Source organism: Elephas maximus, chromosome 10, assembly GCF_024166365.1.
Source record: "Elephas maximus indicus isolate mEleMax1 chromosome 10, mEleMax1 primary haplotype, whole genome shotgun sequence".
In the NCBI taxonomy this organism is placed as follows: Eukaryota; Metazoa; Chordata; class Mammalia; order Proboscidea; family Elephantidae; genus Elephas; species Elephas maximus.
Genome location: NC_064828.1, coordinates 69,570,746 through 69,592,816, shown reverse-complemented (window position 1 = coordinate 69,592,816; position 22,071 = coordinate 69,570,746). Strand labels below are relative to the sequence as shown.

At 34.5% G+C, this 22,071-nt stretch overlaps 1 protein-coding gene across 1 annotated transcript in view; it reads left to right on the top strand.

The window, feature by feature from the left end:
- Window positions 1-21,731, top strand: part of EXOC5 (exocyst complex component 5) — a 57,152-nt gene extending 35,421 nt beyond the window's left edge. The window contains exons 10-18 of the mRNA XM_049898064.1: window positions 354-436; window positions 1,451-1,660; window positions 3,201-3,348; window positions 9,839-9,947; window positions 13,545-13,665; window positions 15,674-15,760; window positions 18,380-18,488; window positions 18,682-18,897; window positions 19,549-21,731. Coding sequence (XP_049754021.1) covers window positions 354-436; window positions 1,451-1,660; window positions 3,201-3,348; window positions 9,839-9,947; window positions 13,545-13,665; window positions 15,674-15,760; window positions 18,380-18,488; window positions 18,682-18,897; window positions 19,549-19,737 — 1,272 coding nt within the window. The 3' untranslated portion in view covers window positions 19,738-21,731. The remainder of the gene's footprint in view (window positions 1-353; window positions 437-1,450; window positions 1,661-3,200; window positions 3,349-9,838; window positions 9,948-13,544; window positions 13,666-15,673; window positions 15,761-18,379; window positions 18,489-18,681; window positions 18,898-19,548) is intronic.
- The last annotated feature ends 340 nt before the right edge of the window (window positions 21,732-22,071 follow it).

The window sequence follows — 22,071 nt, the reverse complement described above, 5'->3', positions numbered from 1 at the left end:
ACTAGTGTCAACCTGACAGTTTGAGAAACGCTTCTCTAAGGAATTGACTCTGCTGGTATAGCCTCGGTTTTATTGAAGCAGGATATGCTGGTTTCTAACAAAAAGGTATTTTTGAATTCTTTATACATATTATCAAGACTGATAGGGGATCTTCTGCAGTTAAATATGAGAAGCAGTATCAATAAAAACCTGTTTTCTTCTTATGATGAGTTTCTTCTATGCAATGCCTTTTAAATTGGATTTTAAGTCAGAACAGCTCAAGATTGTGGAGTAATTTTAGAGGAAAAAGTATCTAGAGAAGTCAGAATGTAATATTCTTTATTAACAGAATATTGATTTTTTTTTTTTAATAGAGTTTTGTGAAAGACCAGTTAGAAGAATGTAAAAAGTTCGATGCGGAGCAGTATCTCAAAAATCTATATGATCTGTATACAAGGTATATTTTTTACTTAAAAAAATAGAAAATGGGGGTATATTCAGGTATATTTGAACAACACTTTGTCAGATAGCAGTATACCTTTTAGCATTAAAAATGTTTGGCTTTTTAGAAAAAAAAATTTTTTTTTTATTGTACAGGAGCAGCATTCTTAGCGCATTGAGGAATTAGACGTTATGCTTTATGTTATGGAGCATAAAACCATGTTTTCTTTAAATGAAGACTCAAGAATTTTGTTTCTGGTTTTAATTAGAAACTAAAGCTAGTTCACCAGTCATTATTTTCTTAAAATTAGTGTAATTACATTTATATGCAATTAAAACTTTAGAAATTGTGAAAGGAAATGACATACTCATAACAATTCAGCCTTAAATCTGATGTGAGAATTTGTCTTGTGCCTTTATATAAATGGCAGTGCTACTCTTAGAGATAATTGTATCAGAAGTTTTATTTGGGTTTTTTTTTTTTGCTTTGCTTTTTCCAATCCTATCGCTATTCTTCAGTGTCATCATTTTGGGAGGAGGTTTTTTTAAAAGTAACCGTAATAAGTAAGTTTGTCTGGACAACAGCACTCTTATGACCCTATCTTCAATAATGAGAAATAGAAACTTTGAGGGAAGTCCACGTGGACAAAGGCAAAAGAGGTGAATAGAGATCAGACCGCTCAGTACTCTGACTTGGGTACCACGTGATGAGTGGCATTGAAGCATACTTGAAGCTGTTCTGCCATTGTTATTATTTCTACACTAGTTTATTGCTTCAGTTTCTTCTCCTAGGTCATCCTTAGGAGTTTTATGGCAGTTCTCAAAACCATAATTTTTTCATGATAGTGTATTCTACTTTATATGTAACATTATAGAACTGCTCTCTGCATCCTAATTACCCTCCCAAGGTTTAGGAAATGGTGGTTTAACATAAGTCATTAAAGTCACATTGTAAAAATACATATTCCTTAATATTATTATTATACTTAAAATATACATTAATCTTTTTTTCCCCCCTTTCCCTGAAAAGAACCACCAATCTTTCCAGCAAGTTGATGGAGTTTAACTTAGGTACTGATAAACAGACTTTCTTGTCTAAGCTTATCAAATCCATTTTCATTTCCTATTTGGAGAACTACATTGAGGTGGAGACTGGTTATTTGAAAAGCAGAAGTGCTATGATCCTGCAGCGCTATTATGATTCAAAAAACCATCAAAAGAGATCCATTGGCACGGGAGGGTGAGTGTTTTTGTTAAATACAATAATTAAAACTAAAGATATTCAGAATTCTATTATATTTGGACAAACTTGTCAGATATTGACTGTCATTGTAATATTCTGTCAAAGAACTCTTTAACTCAGGTTGTTTACACCATTGATCAAATCCTTTCTTTTGAACCGCATATTGAAATGACCTGTCACAACATGATTAAAATGTTAAGCTGAATCCCAGTATTATGAAACATTTTATAGTTTGTCTTTTTTTAGAATAGAATGAGTAAATTATTTCAGGTTATTGACTAGGAAGTACATCATTTATTATTTTTTTTACTGTTGTTGCAGGTGTGGGCTTAAAAAATATATATATAGCAAATAGTTAACAATTTGGGTACCCTGACCTGATGAGCTTTTTAACAACATTGGCATAAAATTATTGAATTAATACCCGAAAGCCTGCGATTACACACATATTAGAAGAAAATGATTTGCTCTAAGACTTGGTGGCACCTCAGTTATCCAGATGTCAGCTACCTGGAGCCTAGTTGATTTTAGGAGACAGAATAACTTCTGAGGAGCTATGTACTCAGAGCCCAGAATCCACACACATACATACCCTAATCAGGTTTTTGTTTATAGTTTGTCATAAATAATGATCAGGGAAAGGCTATAATTAGGAGTAAGAGGTAACATCTGGAAGGCAGTGGCAAGAAAGGGAAGAGAAAAACTAAAGAACAGTCAGTTTTTTTTAAAAAGTAGATCATAGTCTTCTGGAGCTATGTATTTTAAAAGCAAAAAACATGTAAACTTTTAGATAACACCATATAATGTTCAAAGTAACCCCCAGTCACTAAGAAAGGGTTAAATTTTGTTTACTATATCTCAAGATGGAGCCTGGTGGCATAGTGGCTAAGAGCTCTACTGCTAACCAAAAATGTTAGCAGCTCAAATCCACCAGCCACTTTTTAGCAGTTCTAGTCTGTGCTGTAGGGTCGCTATGAGGCAGAACCAGCTTGATGGCACCTAACAACAACAACATATCTTAAGATAGTGAAAAAATGTACAACATGTTTAAATGGTTAAAGGTAGTTAAAATTTTAAAGTTTTGTTTTTAAGCAGAACCATTTTAGTTATCTGGGATATTAACCTATTTGGAATAGCTCACTTCCTGAGGAAACCAGATATACGAGGAGATTTTGGCTGTAGAGTCAGAATTGTAGATCTGAAAGAAACTCCAGAGATCATTTACTATAAATTATTTTTCAGATAATAAGTCTTCAGAAGTCAAGGCTTGTTTCACTTCACAGAACTAGTTACTGGGATTGGAACTTAGGTTTCCTGGCTATTTTTCTTTCGACTCCTAGAGACCCTATAGGACAGAGTAGAACTGCCCCATAGGGTTTCCAAGGAGTGGTTGATGGGTTCAAACTGTCAACCTTTTGGTTAGAAGCCTGAGCTCTTAACCACTGCTCCACCAAGGCTCCTAGTAAGTTTGAGAGTACTTGAAAAGTATAATAAAGTGTTTTTTTTTTTTTTTCCGTTTGTCTGTATGATACACTAGTATTCAAGATTTGAAAGAAAGAATTCGACAGCGTACCAACTTACCACTGGGGCCAAGTATCGATACTCATGGGGAAACTTTCCTGTCCCAAGAAGTTGTGGTTAATCTTTTACAAGAAACCAAACAAGCCTTTGAAAGATGTCATAGGGTAAGAGTGATTATAATTTGTTATTAGTGTACAGTTGTGTATTTAAGTTTTGCCTTGCTTAAACTAGAAATAACATCTACCCTCTGGTTAGAAGCAACTATTTTTTGTAATTTAAAAAAAAAAAAAAGGGGGTAGGATGTTTGTTTTGGAGAACAGAATTATTTTAAAATTATTTAGAACATATTTTAATATAACTTTAAATTAAAATTGAGCATATCAAATTTTTTGTCTATAAGATACTAAATCAGGATATGAAAAGGAGGGTTAGACCTTTTTCATAAAAAAATGGACCACTGGGGACAGAAATGTGTTTTAAGAACACAGACATCACAGACCATACTGGCCTGACAGAGACTAGAGAAACCCCAAGAGTATGGTCCCTGGACACCCTTTTAACTCAGTACTAAAGTCACTCCTGAAGTCCACCCTTCAGCCGAAGATTAGACAGGCCCATAAAACAAAACAAGACTAAATGGGCACACCAGCCCAGGGGCAAGGACGAGAAGGCAGGAGGGGACAAGAAAGCTGGTAGTGTGGAACCCAGGGTTGAGAAGGGGAGAATGTTATGTGTATTAATTGTTTAATGAGAAACTAATTTGTTCTGTAAACTTTTCCTAAAGCACAATTTAAAAAAAAAAAGACGACATCACAGGGAAAGATTTTTTAGAATTTCTTTACAACAAACACACTTTAAACAAAATAAATAGCGTATAAGAAGGTTATTTGTAACCACTATTACTAGCAGAAGATTATTTAAAACAAATAATAATAGCTAATAATTTTAGGGTACGTACTGTGTTCCAGGCTCTATTCTAAGCACTTAAGTATATAAACTCATTTAATCATCATGACAACCCTGCATGCTTATCATTATTCCTATTTTACTGATGAAGAAACTGAGATATATAGCTCCTAAGTAGTAGAATTGAGAGTTGAGGTAGTCTTAATTTTTTAATTTATATTGATTTATATGGTTTACATATTTATATTGAGGGACAGTAAATCAATGTAAAGTATACATAGGTTGGAGGTTCTAGTCTACCCAGAGGCACCTTGAAAGAAAGGCCTCCTGTTCTCCTTCTGAAAAATTAGCCATTGAAAACCCTATTGAGCACAGCTCTATCCTGACACACATGGGGTCACCATGAGTCAGAATCGACTTGACTGCAACTGTTTATATATAGAAATACAAATAGAAAACAGAGGAGACCCATAAGCAATTTACATAAAAGGAAATGTAAATTGCCAATAAGATAGTCTCATTAATAATTAGGGAAATTAAAATAGGAAATACCATCTCATTTTCATTAGGTTGCCAAAAATTACGAAGTCTGTTAATACAAGTATTGGTAAGGATGTGAAGAACAGGAATTCTTACACATTGCCAGTGGGAGTGAAGATTGGTATAGTTACTTTGGAGAGTAATTTGGCAGTTTCTTAGAGAAACTCATGTACACATGATGTGACTGAAGTTCATAGTGGCGTTGTTTATCATAGTGAAAAAGTAAAAGCAAACTAAGTGTCTATCAAAAAGAGAATTGATAAAGTAGTATTGTTCATAGACTTAAACTGTACAACAGTTTAAATGAATGAACTAAATTTACATGTATTAAGATGAATAAATATAAAAATACAATGTTGAGTGAAAAGAACAAGGTGGGGAGAAATACATTCAGCATAATATTACTATATAAAGTTTAAAAAATAATACTGTATATTATTTAGGGATATGTGCATGTACATGTGTATATGTACACACACACAGAAAACATAAAAGTGTGAAAGCAAGCATGAGAATGATAAATTCAGAATAGTGGTTGCCCTGAGGGAGGGGTACTCAAGGGACCTGTTGTTTTGTTGTTAGTTGCTGTCTAGTCCATTCTGACTCATGGCGACCCCATGTGTGCAGTGCAGAACTGCACTCCTGGGGTTTTCCAGGCTGTGACCTTTCAGAAGCAGGTTGCCAGACCTTACTTCTAAGGCACCTCTGAGTGGGTTTGAACCTCCAATCTTTGGGTTGGTAGTCTAACACTTAACCATATGAGCCACCCAGAGAACTCACAAGGGACCTTAACCATTGTAATATAATTTTGTACTCTCCCGCCCAAAAAAGAAAAAAATATGAAACACATGTGGAAAAATGTTAAGATTTGACACATCCAAATGGGTGATGGGGAACCACTGAACTACTGCTCTACTTTCTGTCATATTTTGGTTTGCATTTTCTAGAATTTTATATAAATGGTATTATATATGGATGAACTTATATTTTGTCTGGCTTTTTTTACTTAGCATGATTACTTTGATTCATCCATGTCATTATGTATATTAATAGTTTGTTTCTTTTTATTGTTGAGTACTGTTTTATTTTATGGATATACCGCAATTTGTCCATTTATCTATTGATGTACATTTGACTTGGTTCTAGTGTTTGGCTATTACAAATAAAGTTGCTGTGGACAATTATGTACATGTCTTTTATGGACAAGTGCTTTCATTTTTCATGTGTAAATAATTAGGGATGATATGGCTGGGTCATATGGTAGGTTATTGTTTAACTTTTAAGAAATTGCCAAACTTTTCTAAAGTGAGTGTTCCATTTCACATCCCCACCATCAATGTATGATAGTTCCAGCTGCCCCACATGATTGCCGACACCTCATATGGTCAGTCTTTTTAATTTAAGGCAGTTTTTTTAATAGGGTGTGTACTAACAATTCATGGCAGTTTTAGTTTCCATTTGCCTAATGACTAATGATGTTCATTATATTTTATGTGCTTATTTGCCATCCATGTATTCTTTGGTGAAGTGTTCAAATCTTGCCCTTTTTTAAAATTTGGCTACAATTCATTTATCAGATGTGATTTGCGTATCTTTTCTCTCAGTCTGAGCCTTGTCCTTTTATTCTCTTAACAGTATTTTAAAGAATACTAGTCAAGAATACCATTCAATAGCTGATTTTTTTTTTCTTTTTGGTAATAGGTCACCAGGCCTTTCTTCCAGGGTACCCTTGAGTAGACTCAAACCTCCAACCTTTGGTTAGCAGTTGAGCACTTTAGCTGTTTACATCACCCAGGACTCCTCTCTTCTTCCTACTACCCTCTAAATGTTCACATGCCTCAGGGTTACATTCTCCAGACATCTTGTCCTCTTTACCCATACTCACTGCTTAGCTGCTCTCAGTCACTTCCAGAGCACTAAATGCCGTGTCTAATGTATGAGCTTAGTATATAGGAACTTTGGTATAATCATTCTATTTCCAATTCAGTTTGAAATATGTTAGACTATAACCTTGGATGATAAGGAGAGAGGGAGTACCTAGAAAACTGACATCTTATAAATATCTGTTCTTCTAGTCTATGAACATAGTTTGTCCATTTATTTAGGCCTTCTTTAATTTTTCTCAGCTATGTTTTGTAATTTTCAACATAGAGGGTTTGTTCCTGAGTATTTCATATTTATAATGCTGTTGTAAATGGCATTTTTTTTTTTTCTATTTCTGTTTCTGACAGTTCATTGTTAGTGCAAATGTTTAACTCACTCAGCTGCTGACCAAAAGATTGGCAGTTCGAGTCCACCCAGAAGCATCTCCGAAGAAATGCCTGGCTAACTACTTCTGTAAAACCAGCCATTGAAAACTCAGTGGAGCACAGTTCTACTCTGACACACATAGAGTCGCCATGAGTTGGAGTTGACTCAACAGCAAATGGAAAAAAAGTATATACACATACAATTGATTTTTTGTACTCTGCAACTAACTAAACTCACGTATTAGTTCTTGTGCCCTGCAACTAACTAAACTCATTTATTAGTTCTAGTAGCTTTTTTGTAGATTCCATAGGCTCTTCTGTATAGACTGTCATACCGCCTGCCAATAAAAGCCGTTTTACTTATTCTGTAATTTGTTCTCTTCTTTCTTGCACTGGCTAGAACTTCCATTGCAATGTTGAGTGGAAGTTGTGTGAGAAAACCACCTTACATTATTCCTCACCTCCAGGTAGTGCATTCAGTTTTTCATCATGGTGCTAAACTAGTTGCCATAGAGACAGTTCCAACTCATGGTGTTGCCATATGAGTCAGTAGAACTGTGCTCCATAGGGTTTTGATGCTAGCTTTAGGTTTTTCGTAGATGCTCTTTATCAAGTTGAAAAAAATCTTTATTCCTAGTTTTTTGAGTATTTTTATAAGTATTAGATGTTGAATTTTGTCACATGCTTTCTTTTTATTCAGTTACTATGGTGAATTATGTTTATTTTCAAATGTTAACCTTTCATTCCTTTGGTAAACCCTGCTTTGTCATTGTGTATTATCCTACTTATTTAGATTAGGTTTGCTACAATTTTGTTAAGAATTTTTACACCTATGTTCATGAGCTATTGTGTTATGGTTTTTTTCCTTGTAATATCTTCCATCTAGCTTTGCTATCAGGATAATGTTAGCTTCATAGAATGAGTAGGGAAGTATTTCCTTCTCTTCAATTTTCCAGAGGAGTTTGTGTAGAGTTAGCATTATTTCTTCCTTAAACGTTCGTTAAAATTCACCAGTAAAGTCATTTAAACCTGCAGTTTTCTTTGTGAGGGTTTTTAACTAAAAATCCAATTTCTTAAATGGATATAGGGCTATTCAGATTGTCTACTTCTTTTTAAGTGAACTTTGGTAGTTTGTGTCTTTTAAAGGATTTGTATATTTCGTATAAGTTGTTGAATTTATTTTTATAAAGATGTTTATAATATTTTCTTAATGTCCTCTTAATAGCTATAGAATCTATCATGATGTCACCTCTTTCACTTCTAATACCAGTAATTTTTGTCTCTTTTTTTCTTGATTAATCCACCTAGAGGTTAATCAATTTTACTGATCTTCCCAAAGAACCAGCATTTGGTTTTCATTGATTTTTCTTGGTTATTTTTCTATTTTGTATCTAATCAATTCCCACTCTTGTCTTTATTTTTTCCTTTCTTCTATTAACTTGGGTTTCATTTGCCTATATCTTAGCTTTTTAAGGTGGAAGCCGAAGTCATTAATTTGAGACCTTTTTTACTAATACAGATTTTTAGTCCTATAAATTTCCTTCTAAGTACTAGTTCTAAGTACTAGCTGGAAACCCTGGTGGCGTAGTGGTTAAGTGCTACGGCTGCTAACCAAAGAAGCAGCAGTTTGAATCCGCCAGGCACTCCTTGGAAACTCTATGGGGCAGTTCTACCCTGTCCCATAGGGTCGCTATGAGTCGGAATCGACTCGATGGCAATGGGCTTGGGTAAGTACTAGTTGAGGTACATCCCACAAATTTTGATATGTAGTGTTTTATTTCATTCAATTCAAAATACTTTTTAATTTTCCTTTTTTCTTTTGGTCCAAGGATGATTTCCCAAAAAATCCCATTACCCTGCAGTCAATTTTGACTCCTTTGCACCCTATAAGACAGAATAGAACTGCCCCATAAGGTTTCTAAGGCTGTAATTTTTACAGAAGCAGACTGCCACATCTTTATCCCACGGAGCTGCTGGTGGGTTCAGACCACTGACCTTTTGGTCAACAGCTGAATGATTTAACCACTGCACCACCAGGGCTCCAAGAGTGATTTAGAAGTGCGTGAATTTAGTTTCTAAATATTGGGGGAAATTTCAGATATCTTTGTTATTGATTTCAAAATTGATTTTATTGCCAGAGAACATACTTTGTATGATGAGAACTGATTTTTAAGTTTACTGTGACTTGTTTTTTTTAGCCTTGATTATGCCAACCCTGGTGGCGCAGTGGTTAAGAGCTCACTGCCGACCAGAAGTCAGGAGTTCAGATCCACCAACTGCTCCATGGAAACCCTATGGGGCAATTCTGCTCTGTCCTATAGGGTCTCTATGAGTCAGAATCAACTCAACAGCAGCGGGTTTGGTTTTGGTTTTGGTTTTTATGGTCCATGTTGGTAACTGTTCTGTGTGTACTTGGAAAGAATGTGCATTCTGATGTTTTTGGGTAGCGTGCTCTATAAATGTCAGGTAGGTCCAGTTGACTGGTAGTGTTGTTCAAATCTTCTATATCCTTAACCAATTTTCTGTGTACCTGTTCTATCAATTATGTACGGATGTAAGAATGTAAACAGGAAGAGGGTGAGAAGTTGAATTTATTCCTTATGGCTTGTGAAGAAGGTACAGGCATTTGCTGAGCATCAATGAACAAAGGAGGGAGGTAATGGTTGGGGTAAAGAGACTGATAAGGGGTAAACGTTGGGGTAGTTACTAAGAAGACCAGGACCAAATTAGTTTATAATCAGTAGAGAGTTAAAGTGGGTTATAAACTTATTCATCAACTCCCAGCTTTTTACAACAGATAATAAGCATTACCTTCAGAGGGTGCATGAAGGTGAGTTGTCATTTTGATACCTAAAATACTGTCTGTGTCTTACACAAAATTGCTAAAAAAAAAAAAAAAAAGAGTTGGACTTTTTAGAAGGTAAACATGAGGAATGATGTATTGTTTTTTGTTTTAAAGCTTTCTGATCCTTCTGATTTACCAAGGAATGCCTTTAGAGTTTTTACCATTCTTGTGGAATTTTTATGTATTGAGCATATTGATTATGCTTTGGAAACAGGGCTTGCTGGTAAGTACATTTGTGTTATACTTTGATAAAATCTTTCTTGGTTAAACTACACGCATACTATTTTTTATATAGTTATCTCTGTATTTCGTATTCAGATCAGTACAATGAATAATGCTTTCTGAGGTTCTGTAATATAAGGATTTTCCAAGTGCTGAAAGGTATGCAGAAGACACAGTTCCCTCATATTGTTTACATCCAGCAGGGCCTGGTAGGTTATATAAGTCACTACACTGTATGGCAGAATATATTATGATGCTGAATTATACAATGCCAAGGGAGGAGAAGTGGAGGTGAGAGCAATTCTGGTTGGGGGATTTAAGTAATATAAGCTTTAGAAAGGAAAATATTAAAAAATAAGCCTGGAAAGGAATAGATTCATATTAAATTTATTTTGCTTTCGGTCTTTTGGGTTTACTGGTATTAATAGGATAACAATCATCTTTCCCCTTAGTAACAACAGTGTTATTAATCCAATTGCCCACTGACCTCTCTACCTGGATGTTCAGCGCATGTCTCAAATTTAGCACATCCACAATGAAACACTTTCTCTTCCACCTAAACCTGTTCTCTCCCATTCTTTCCTATCTCAAAAAATAATACCATCTATCAGTTGCTTAAGTCTCAAGATCACGAGTGTTCTTAATTCTTCCATTTCATCAACTCTGATAGCCAGTCTATCACCACATCCTGTCAGTAACTATTTCCCAACATAATGTATGTTCATCTCTGTCTCCATTGATACCACCCTAGTTTATACGCTCTCATCTTTCTCCACTCCTGACTGGCCTCCATGTGTCCGTTCTTGCCTCCACAAATTACTGACTCCACCCAACAGCCAGTTTAATTATCATTCCCTTGTCTAAGACCCTTGAGTGACTTCCCAATACTCTTAGGGTCAAAACAAGAACAAACTTTTTTACAAAGCCGTGGTTTACAAGGCCCACTGTGATCTGGCCTCTTCTTACGTATTCATCCTCATTTCATATTGTACTTTCCCTTACTGCCCCAGCTACTCTGGCCTTCATTCTTTTTTCTCACTCAGGTCCTTTGCACTTGGTGTTTTCCCATCCCTTAAGCCCTTTTACCTCCACTCCTCTCCTAGCTGACTTTTCAGCCTTCTCCTCAGATGTCACCTTCTCAGAGAGGCCTTTGCTGATCACCCTAGCTAAAGCAGCCCTCCTTTTCCAGCCCAGTTACTCATTATCTCATCATTAAATTAACTTTTTTTCCTGCACTTATCACAGTGTAAAATTTTTCAAGTTAATGTCTGCCTTTCATTCAATATGTACTTATTTTGTGCTTACTCCTACACTCATGGAGCTTGTATTGTTGTGAAGAAATAGACAATAAACAAATAGGAAGTACAGTGAGAAAAAATAAAGTTGGGTAAGGGAATAGAAAACAGTAGTGAGGAGGTAGGACAGGGGGTTCAGGGGCAGAAGTCTTTTTTAGAAAGGTGGTCAGAGAAAGTAATGTCTCTCTGAGGACATACGAACCAGAGATCTCAATGAAGTGAAGGAGAAAGAATATTCCAGGCAGTGGGTAGGAACTGTAAGTCTTACTCACTTACATTTTAGCACCTAGAAAGCACATAGTACTCAGAAGATCTTTATTGAATCTGTATAACGTCATTCCGTAAGGCTTCAATATCGAAGCAAAATTACCTGAGGTTCACTCACTTGGCTCAACTGTGGTTTACTCTAAACCAACTTTTTTGTAGCTGCTCTCTTGATGTACATAGGCATTTGTATCCTGCTTTTTTTTTTTTTTTTTCTTTACTTGGAAACCATGGTGACGTAGCGGGTAAGAGCTATGACTGCTAACCAAAAGGTCGGCATTTTGAACCCACCAGGCCTCCTTGGAAATCGTATGGGGCAGTTCTGCTCTGTTTTGTAGGGTCATTGTGAGTCAGAATCAACTCGACAGCAATGGGTTTTCTTTACTTAATTGCAGCAGATCCTTGACATCTTGTATTTAACACTTGCCACTTGCAGATGACTTAATGGTCCATAACATGTACTGGGATAATAAAGCTCACCTCAAAGATGTTATGAAGATTAAAGAAGCTAATGAACAAAAAGTAACTAACATCAATTTGAATCTGCGGTATGAAGGAATTGTTATTTAGCTAGTATGGGAACTTAGCATCATCATTTTAATAGCAATATTCTCAAATTGGAAGGACTTAGAAATTTCTTTGTAGAATGGAAAGGTTCCTTATGTTCATAAGCATTCTCCATGCAGCTAATTAGTCACTACCCATTGTCATAATTTCTAATGATTGCATAAAGTTCTGTCCTACACGTATATTCTAGTGTTTACCGTTTCCCATTATTAGATACTTTGGTTCCTTTCAGGTTTTTGGTAAATAAAAGCTTCAAGTGCTTTCCCTATTTTGAATTATTTCCTTTGGATAAAATACCAGGTTAAAGTGTGTTATAAAGATTTTTAAAAATTTGATACATACAAACTTCCTAAAGTTCTTTTTGTATTTTTTTAATCAATTTGCCCTGTTACTGGCATGTACAACTGCACCAGTTTTTCTGCATACCATTAAATATTCTTTAAAAATGTAAATAATTTAGTGGTTAAAAACATGTATCAATATTGCCTTGATTGTCATTTCTTTCATTAATAGAAAAGACTAGTATTTTCTACATATGTGTTGGTTTTATTTTTCTCTCTTTTAAGTTTGTGTTACAGCCTTTAAATTGGTGATTGTGTCTTTTGTGGGAGAAAAACCTTTGTTTTTCATTTTTAAAACTTTGAAAAAAATCACCATCCTATAAAAGAACTCTTAGTTATTATACTTTTATTTTCTCTTTTGCTGGTAATATTTTTCCTAGTCTGTTATGCCTTTTAATTTTAGCTAGAAACATAAACATCTAGAGCTAAAAAGGACCTTAGAGTTTATTTATTACTCTTTTACAAAAAGGAAAAAACTGAAATCTGGAGAGCTCAGCTGACTCTTGAGGTCAGAATGTGGAATGCTTTAATTACATGCTGAAAATCCAGAGTCTATTTTGTGGATGATGAGGAGACTGAGGATTTTTGAGGAAAGAGTGGAGAGCGCAGTGAGTGAAATATTTAAGGCTACGTTTGGGCACATTACTGTGGTGGCAGTATATAGAATAAAGAATGAAAAGACTCAAACCAGGGACACAAATAAGAAAGTTACTTTAACTTTTATCAGAGATAGCGAGGTCTGGTTTTAGGAAAAATGGTGGAAGTGTATTCATGGTTCCTGTGAATCACTGGTACCAGAGAGTAGGAAAGGCAGAGGAGAAGGTAGGGGCCAAGATGGTCTGTGCATTGGTCTTTATTATTTGGTTTATACAGTATCAACAAAATATGAAGACTGAGTAGATAATGGAAATTTGGGTATAAAAATAATTTTGGATCTATTTTTATTAAGATATTAACAAGCTTAATTTTATTCTTTCCACAAACATACAATTGCTGGTTTATTGAAACAACCATTATTTTTATCCATGTTAATATGTATAAAGTGTCCTTTTTTCTGTTGCCACAATGAATTTTTCAGTATGATTCTAATATATTTGTGTGTGTGTGTGTGTGTGTATCTTCCAATTTTAGGAATTCCTTCTTCAGATTCTAAGAATGCAAATCTCTATTTTTTGGATGTTGTACAACAGGCCAATACTATTTTTCATCTTTTTGACAAGCAATTTAATGATCACCTCATGCCACTAATAAGGTTAGTCAAAAGCTCTGATTTTCCTTGATATTTCAGTGAGTATTATAAGACTTGGAAACCTTGGTGGTGTAGTGGTTAAGAGCTACAGTTGCTAACCAAGAGCTTGGCAGTTCACATCCACCAGGTGCTCCTTGGAAACTCTGTGGTGCAGTTCTGCTCTGTCCTGTAGTCACTATGAGTTGGAATCGACTTGACAGCAGTGGGTTTTTATTATAAGACTTACGCTAGATGCCTTTTGCTAATTATAAAAGTAAAACATGCTCATAAAAACTTCAAACAGGACAAGAAAATGTGAAATAAAATGTAAAAGTTCCTTTCCTCCTTCCTTGCCTCCCTATTTCCTCTTCCTACTGTGGTATTTGTTTTGGTGTATTTGGAAAGGCTGACTCTGTCATAAACCTAAATCTGATGGGTCGGAAGACCCTAGTTCAGTGAAACCAAATGCATTTGACACCCTTCAGAAGATTCTACGGTTGCCGTCCACTTGTACCCATTTGTTACAGTTAAAAAGACAAAAATTTTATGAGATTGATAAGACTGATTTTATGAGTAAGTAAGCTTTGATTTATATCTTCACATTAATGTATATAAAAAAAGAACTATTAAAACTTGGGAGCATTGAACAAGATAGCACATATAAGAACATGCTTTACAAAATAGTATGCTTTGAAAGGCATCTTTGAGAATTTTTAAAGAGCTGTTGTGCCACATAGCAGAGTTATTAGAGTTGTGAATCCCTTAACATTTTGGGTGTTTTTGACATTTAGGTGGTGTTCAGAAGGCAAATAGATTGTCAGATGTTTTTTTGTAATTTAGATAAACTAAACACAACTGTGGCTGTTAGCCTCCAAATTTTAACCTGCGTGATTTAGTATTTTCTCAACTGATGGTACCTTGTGACTTTTCTCCTATTATACCAGATATTTAGGATCCCTGGTGGCGCAACAGTTAAGCACTCGGCTGCTAACCAAAAGGTTGGCAGTTCGAACCCATCTAATGGCTCCATGGGAGAAAGACCTGGCAGTCTGCTCTTGTAAAGGTTACAGACTAGAAAATCATGTAGGGCAGTTCTACTCTGTGACAAGGGGTTGCTGTAAGTTGAAATCAACTCAACGGCACCTAACAACAACCCAGAAACTCAAACTCGTTGCCATTGAGTCGATTCTGACTCATAGTGACCCTATAGGACAGAGTAGAACTGTCTCATAGGGTTTGTAAGGAGCGGCTGGTGGATTTGAACTGCCTGCCTTTTGGTTAGCAGCCTGAGCTTTTAACTACTGTGCCACCAGGGCTCCAACAACAACATTATACCAGATATTTAGTTGCAAAGGAAACCGAATCCAAAATTTAAAAATCAAATATTTATATTCTTAAGGAGTATCTCCCCAGAAATGATAATGGCAAGTCTAAGTGTTCCTTTTACTTCTTTTTAAATGGGTTAATTTTTCCTAATGTGACTATTGTAATGAATTGGGCATAAAAAAAAAAAAAAACCCCATTGCCTCCGAGTTGATTCTGACTCATAGCGACCCTATAGGACAGAGTAGAACTGCCCCATACATTTCCAAGGAGCAGCTGGTGGATTTGAACTGCCAACCTTTTGGTTAGCAGTCAAACACTTAACCACTCCACCATCAGGGCTCTGAATTGGGCATAATGAATTCTAAATAATTACTACTTATATGTTTCTTGGATTTGGGAAAAATTGAGATAATGTATATTTATGTATAACCAAAACCAAACCCATTGCCTTCGAGTCGATTCTGACTCATAGTGACCCTATAGGACAGAGTAGAACTGCCCCGTAGAGTTTCCAAGGAGCGCCTGGTGGATTCGAACTGCCAATCTTTTGGTTAGCAGACATAGCTCTTAACCACTACACCACCAGGGTTTCCATATTTATGTATATGTGTTTATAAATGTATAAGAGTACAATATATATGTGAAAAACTTTTGTACATTATTAGACTTTCAGTAATGTGGTTTCTTCCTTTTAAATATTCAATAGCTCTTCTCCTAAGTTATCAGAATGCCTTCAGAAGAAAAAAGAAATAATTGAACAAATGGAGATGAAATTGGATACTGGCATTGATAGGTAAGTTGCTTGTTTTATGTTTTCTTTTGGACTCTTCTTTTTTTTTTAATTGTAAAAATACTATCATACCATTAAAACCATTTTTAAAAGAAAAAAAACTTAATTCCACAGTTTTGCTGTAACAGTTGATTTCACATTTATATATTGCTTTCATTCCTTATTAGAAAGTTATTTTTATTATATTCCCAAGTTTATTATTTCTGGAAGTAAGTTTGTGTAGATTTACTTTTAAACCAATTTCAATTGAAAACCTTTTTGACACCCCCCACAAGATATACACACACATACTCACTCTCTGTCACTCACACACACGCCAACTGCCTTAAAAAAATTGGCGTGTAACGTAAAGGATTTCATTTTAATGTAGAATTTTCAGGTTTATATATGAGATGTTTTAAATTCAATACTTATATTAATTCTCTAAGGGTAACTTCTGTTAAGTGGTGCAAACTACACACAGCAGATTTTTATAATGTTTATTGTAGTTAATTACCTTTTTATAACATAGAGCATGGGTCTCTATCTCTGAGACAGTGGCCAAATGCGTAGCACACCCCTTGAGTTAATATTTAGTGATGATGATAATAACTACCATTTATTGAGCATTTCCTATGTGCCAGGCACAGTGCAAGAGCCTTTACCTATATAATTTCATGCATTAGGTAGGAATTTCTACTTCCATTTTACAGGAATGAAGGTTTAAAGAAATTAAGTATTTGTACAAGATGAGCCCATGCTACTAAAGTTTGGGTATTTCTTTTTTATTTGCTGTATTTCTACTCCTTTCTCTTGTACTCAAGAAAGCATATTTGAACGCAAGTTAGTGACAGTACTGTTACAAGGATAACCTTGGAATTCAACCCAATTTACAAAAGAAGTAAATAATTCTTACTTTATTGGTAGTAACAAATTACTTGCAACTCACTTCCCAAATTGGTTTTAGCACCAAGGTTGAGAACTACCTTAAAGCAATCGTAAGGGAATAAAACTGGAAAAATATACAGATATTATAGAATGAATTATTTAAACTAGTTTGCTGAAGAATTATATGCATACAAGAATTCTAAAAATTGGTCTTTGGCTTTGTTTTTAGTCAGAACCACATTAAATTATACATATACAGAACTTCATTTAATACATTATATTTATACATTTTCTGTAAATTAACATGTAACACATTATAATCATCACTGCCAAGAAGTATGTATTTTCCTAATTTAAATCCTTCATATTAAAAACTTAAGTCCATTTCTTCTTTGCTTCACCTCAGAATACCTGAAAATCATTTTTGGGGAGTCAGGAAGGTTGGATACATTAAGTTTTCAAAAATATTTGAAATATCTATTTCTTAGTTTTCTTCTTTATAAAGTGTATAATTTTTTCCATCTGTATAGTCTGCAAATCTTTGCAGTAGTTAATACATTGAAGGCACAGTGGTCTCGGGAGCTCCCTTAAGTGTGAACCTCTAATTCTCCCATATCTGTGTAGCATGGGCCATGAGGTGCACTCAGCTCAGCGTTCACCTACATCCCTGCTGATACATTCAGACCAGTATTAATCTACTACTAGGCCAAAACTCCTTTGCCTTTGAATCTAGTTACACCATCATATTCCCTTTCTCATTGCTGTTGTCTATCAATCATGTCAGCCCACTACATTTAATAAGGATTTGGGCACCTGGCTCACAACCTTTCTTTTAGCCTTAATTCTTAGCTTATTTCCACATCCATGTAAGTGATCCATTCATTTTTTTGATTATCTCCACTTTACCTACCCACTCCCATGACCCACTGGACCTTGTTTTGACTGGTAATAAAAGCCTTGAACCTGAAATCCCACTTTATACCAACAACCTCCTATTAGTCCAGTTCCTTGATTCTCCATATATCAATTTTCTGACCTTAGCAGGCCCTCAAGACCTTGGTGTCTTCATCTTCTGCCAATTTACCACCCTTTTCCTAGCTTTATTTTCTTCATTATTGTACTTAGATGACTTGGCCCATGTCTTGTATTACTCCCTCGTAAGTACCTTAAAATCTATTTTCTTCAACCACAACTGCCTTATAGACCTTAAACTCTGCATCAGTGCAGTTTCTTTTTTTCTCATAGCTGGATGCCTGATTGCTGTTGGAGGATATCGCATACATATTGGTGCCATTACCAACCCATGCCTCATTTCTCAGCTGGGTCTTCAGTACCACTTGTCTATCCTTCTGCATTTCCTTAGTCAGTGAGATTCATGTTCCTCTCATCCGCCATTGTTCAAGAAGCCCTCTGTCTTCACACTTTCCTAAGCATTCTTTCTATATAATTTTGCCATTGAAGATTCTTAGGTATTAAGAAAATAAGTGACAAGTCTCTGAGATCCTTAATATTGTCTTAAATATAAAGTATTGGACAAGTGAATCTTTACCCTCTTTTTTGAGCATGAAGATAATAAAGCTAAGAACTCTTTGATATCAAGACCTGAATTTACTTTTCTAAAATCTAAAACAATAGCAAAAATGTTTTAGGATGATAGGAAATTAAATAATATTAAATTACCTTAGTATAAGTAATGTAAATAAAAATGAAATATAAAATAAATGGATTAAATACATTGTGTTTTTAATTCTCTAGGACATTGAATTGTATGATTGGACAGATGAAGCATATCTTGGCTGCAGAACAAAAGAAAACAGATTTTAAGCCAGAGGATGAAAACAATGTTTTGATTCAGTATACTAATGTAAGCAAAATGATTCAACTTGCTAGTAAGAATACCTGCTTTGTTGATATCTTGGTTAATATTTTCATTGTATCCTACTGTGCTCTTAAGGTCTTTTTTTAATACCTAGAGATTAATGAGAAACTACGTATATTTTCTCTTTAGTTAGACTGGTAAATATTTCTATATAATAAGTATAGAAAAAATTTTACAGGCCTGTGTAAAAGTCTGTGCTTATGTAAGAAAACAAGTGGAAAAGATTAAAAATTCCATGGATGGCAAGAATGTGGATACAGTTTTGATGGAACTTGGAGTACGTTTTCATCGACTTATTTATGAGCATCTTCAACAATATTCTTACAGTTGTATGGGTGGCATGTTAGCAATTTGTGATGTAGCTGAGTACAGGAAATGTGCCAAAGACTTCAAGGTACGTACACACAAACATCAAGCTTGCAGATAGGCTCAGAAACATAAGTAAGACCATTAAAAATCTGTATTGACTTATAATAATTAGTAAAAAATATATATAACTCTTTTAGACATTGTAGTGAGATGGCTTTAACACATTTGTACTTGAAAAAGTGCTATTTCAGTCACATTTTCAGTATTAACACATTTTTGCTTCGTGCTTTATTTTAGACAAGACCATATTTCAGTTCCGCAGCCTAAATGGCCTTGTTGTCTTCCATGGGTAATGCCATGTATGTTACACATCAGTGAAATTATATGTTCTTTCTACTCTCTCTCTCATCATTTTTCCCTAATCTTTAAATTATTTTTTTAAAATGCTGTATTATTCATTCATAAGTAGTCCTAGTGTATGAAAGTATAACTGATTGTTATTATTGAAGAAAATTGATACACTATTAATCTTTGCAAAAGATTTTTATGTTTATATAACTTCTAAAATCTTTGAGTTTTAAAGCTTCAGGAACTGTAAAAAATTCTAATCTACCGAACTCCTACATTAGTAAATCCTGACTGATAGAATATAAGTGAAAGAATCTACGGACTAATTAGAGAGCTGGAAATTATTTTGTTCCAATGTTATTTTTCTCTACATCCTCTTTCATTTCAGATTCCACTGGTATTACAGCTTTTTGATACTCTGCATGCACTTTGCAACCTTCTGGTAGTTGCCCCAGATAATTTAAAGCAAGTCTGCTCAGGAGAACAACTTGCTAATCTGGACAAGAACATCCTTCACTCCTTCGTACAACTTCGTGCTGACTATAGATCTGCCCGCCTTGCTCGACATTTCAGCTGAGATTGAATTTGCAAGGGAAACATGTTGTACTTTGGCAGGCCTCAGCTGATAGAAAGCACAGGAGATCCTTTGTGACGCAGCCAACATTTTATGGAATAATGCCTCTCTGGAAGAAAACAGCAGCCATACTCACTCTTGAGATTTTATTTGAGATTTGGACACCACTAGCCATGTTTCATTTTTCCCCTTAAGTTCAATTTTTGTCACATTCTTGAACTTAAAACTTTCAAATTCTGTGAAACTACATGTCACTGTTTTCATCCTGGAAAATGTTGGTGTCAGAAGGTAAACGAGATGTTACCGGTGTTTCAGTTCTTCTTCTCTAACATATTCTATTTGGAAATGTCACCACCCCATTTTGCATTAATAATGGGTGAAGTACAGCAAAACTGCACTTATTATTCATCAATTTTTAATGACCTTTTCAGTGCTGTTAATTATTAATCTATTTTAGGGTTTCCTAAAGAATTTTTTGCCTCTTTCAAAGGGTTAACAATTTCGCATAATTTCTGTAGTTGGTTGATTGAATTTTTTCTGGGGTGTGACAATAATACTGTCCCAAGGAAAATGTTATAAACTAAACTAAAACGATGAAATATTTTATGTAGATATTAGGAGCAGATCAACATACAGCTGCTTTCTGGGTAAAACTTACAAAATTTGCTATCTCTTATTTGGTAAATAGATTTTAAGCCAACTCTAACAAGAAATAAAACTACCTTATTTTATATTTCACTTAAGATGAAGAGGACATGAATTAAAAGGCCACACTTATTCATAATTTTAATATAACAGGCGAAGTTAAAAGGTGAGGTATAGTCTAAATGCTTTGAGAAATATTGACAATGTTTAGCCACAGTGCAGTCCTTTAAGACTTCTGTCTTAATGCTAAATTTTAATAAGGTGGCATGGCTAAACATGCAGGTAATCTTCTATTTTAAGAGGAACTTAGAATTGATAACATTTTGTTTGGAAATGAGCTTTGCAAAACTAGCTGCTGTTTATATCTGTGGTTTCTGTCATTGTCTTTCTCAAGGCATTTTTGAAATGATTCCTATTGGATGTAGTTAATTGAATTGGCTTAATATCATGATAGAATAAATCACCTATAAAATTTTGAACATCAAGTGGAAATTTAGATAGGCTGGGATTCTGTAAACTCCATAAACTTGTTCTGCAAGAATGCATTCTAAACTATATGTATTGTTTCAACTTCCATTGTGTTCTCGTTCAGAGTCTTCTAGGAACACATAAACTTTAATGTTCAATTCATCCTTGACCTTTTTTTTTTTCGAATGTAGGCTTTTGAGCCTAATTTTGGAAAACCGTTTTTCTTCTGAAAATCTGTTTCTAAATGGTCGTCAACTTTACCAAACTTCCAGGTCCAGAGCTAGCTACCATTTAACTTACTATCTAATGAATTTTCCTCATTTTCTGTTTAACCCAGTGTTATCAAGGCAGGCAAGGGAAATGAAATATGCCAACTTTTGTCAAAACATTCTAGGAAATCATGGTAGCTTTAGAACTAGGTTGTCTAGTTTTCTATTCTTTACCTAAGGGAGAGCCAGAACAGGTTTTGGAAGCTAGAGAAAGTCGTACGTATACTATTGCCATTTTAGAAAGCTCTGGTGTGAATTCAAATTATACCTCTGTTACTTAAAGCCAACAATTTTAAGGCAGTAGTTTTACTGGCCATTTGAACTCTTTGTAACGAACAGTGTCAATTTGTAAAAAAAAAAAATTTTTCAAATAAAACATGAAATAACATTTTAAGACTTCCAAATCAGAGAAGCGCTTCAAATTGTTTTGTTTGTTTGGATTCATTTTTAAAATGTAAAGCATATACTGTTGCTTAGATATTTTATTATTATTTTCATATTTGAGTTCTGTGCAATATTTTCCATTATGTCTATTGACCAGGGCAGTGACAAAGAAAATTCTTAAGTGAATACTTAGAAGTGTTAACATTATTGTTCAATAAACAAATTCCCTCTAATTGTTTTTTTTTTGTTTTACTCCATTTTTGTATTTAAAGATATCCATACTGAATTCTACAAATTATTTTTATTTAAATATAAGATGGTCCTTATTTCTTTTTTTAGAAGAAAAATTCTTGACTATGTAAGCAAGATTAGAAATTTAACCTAAACAGACTATTTTTATCTAAGAAAAAAAAAAAATGTATTCTGTGAGGTAATATGCATTCTTTGTATTCTGATTTTTAAAGTAGTTTTCATATTTATAGCCATCACAAAATTTTGCCCAAAATTTATGACTCAAGATGATCACTAAGTAAATTGTGTTTTAGTATGTGCATGGTAAAATTTTAAGTAG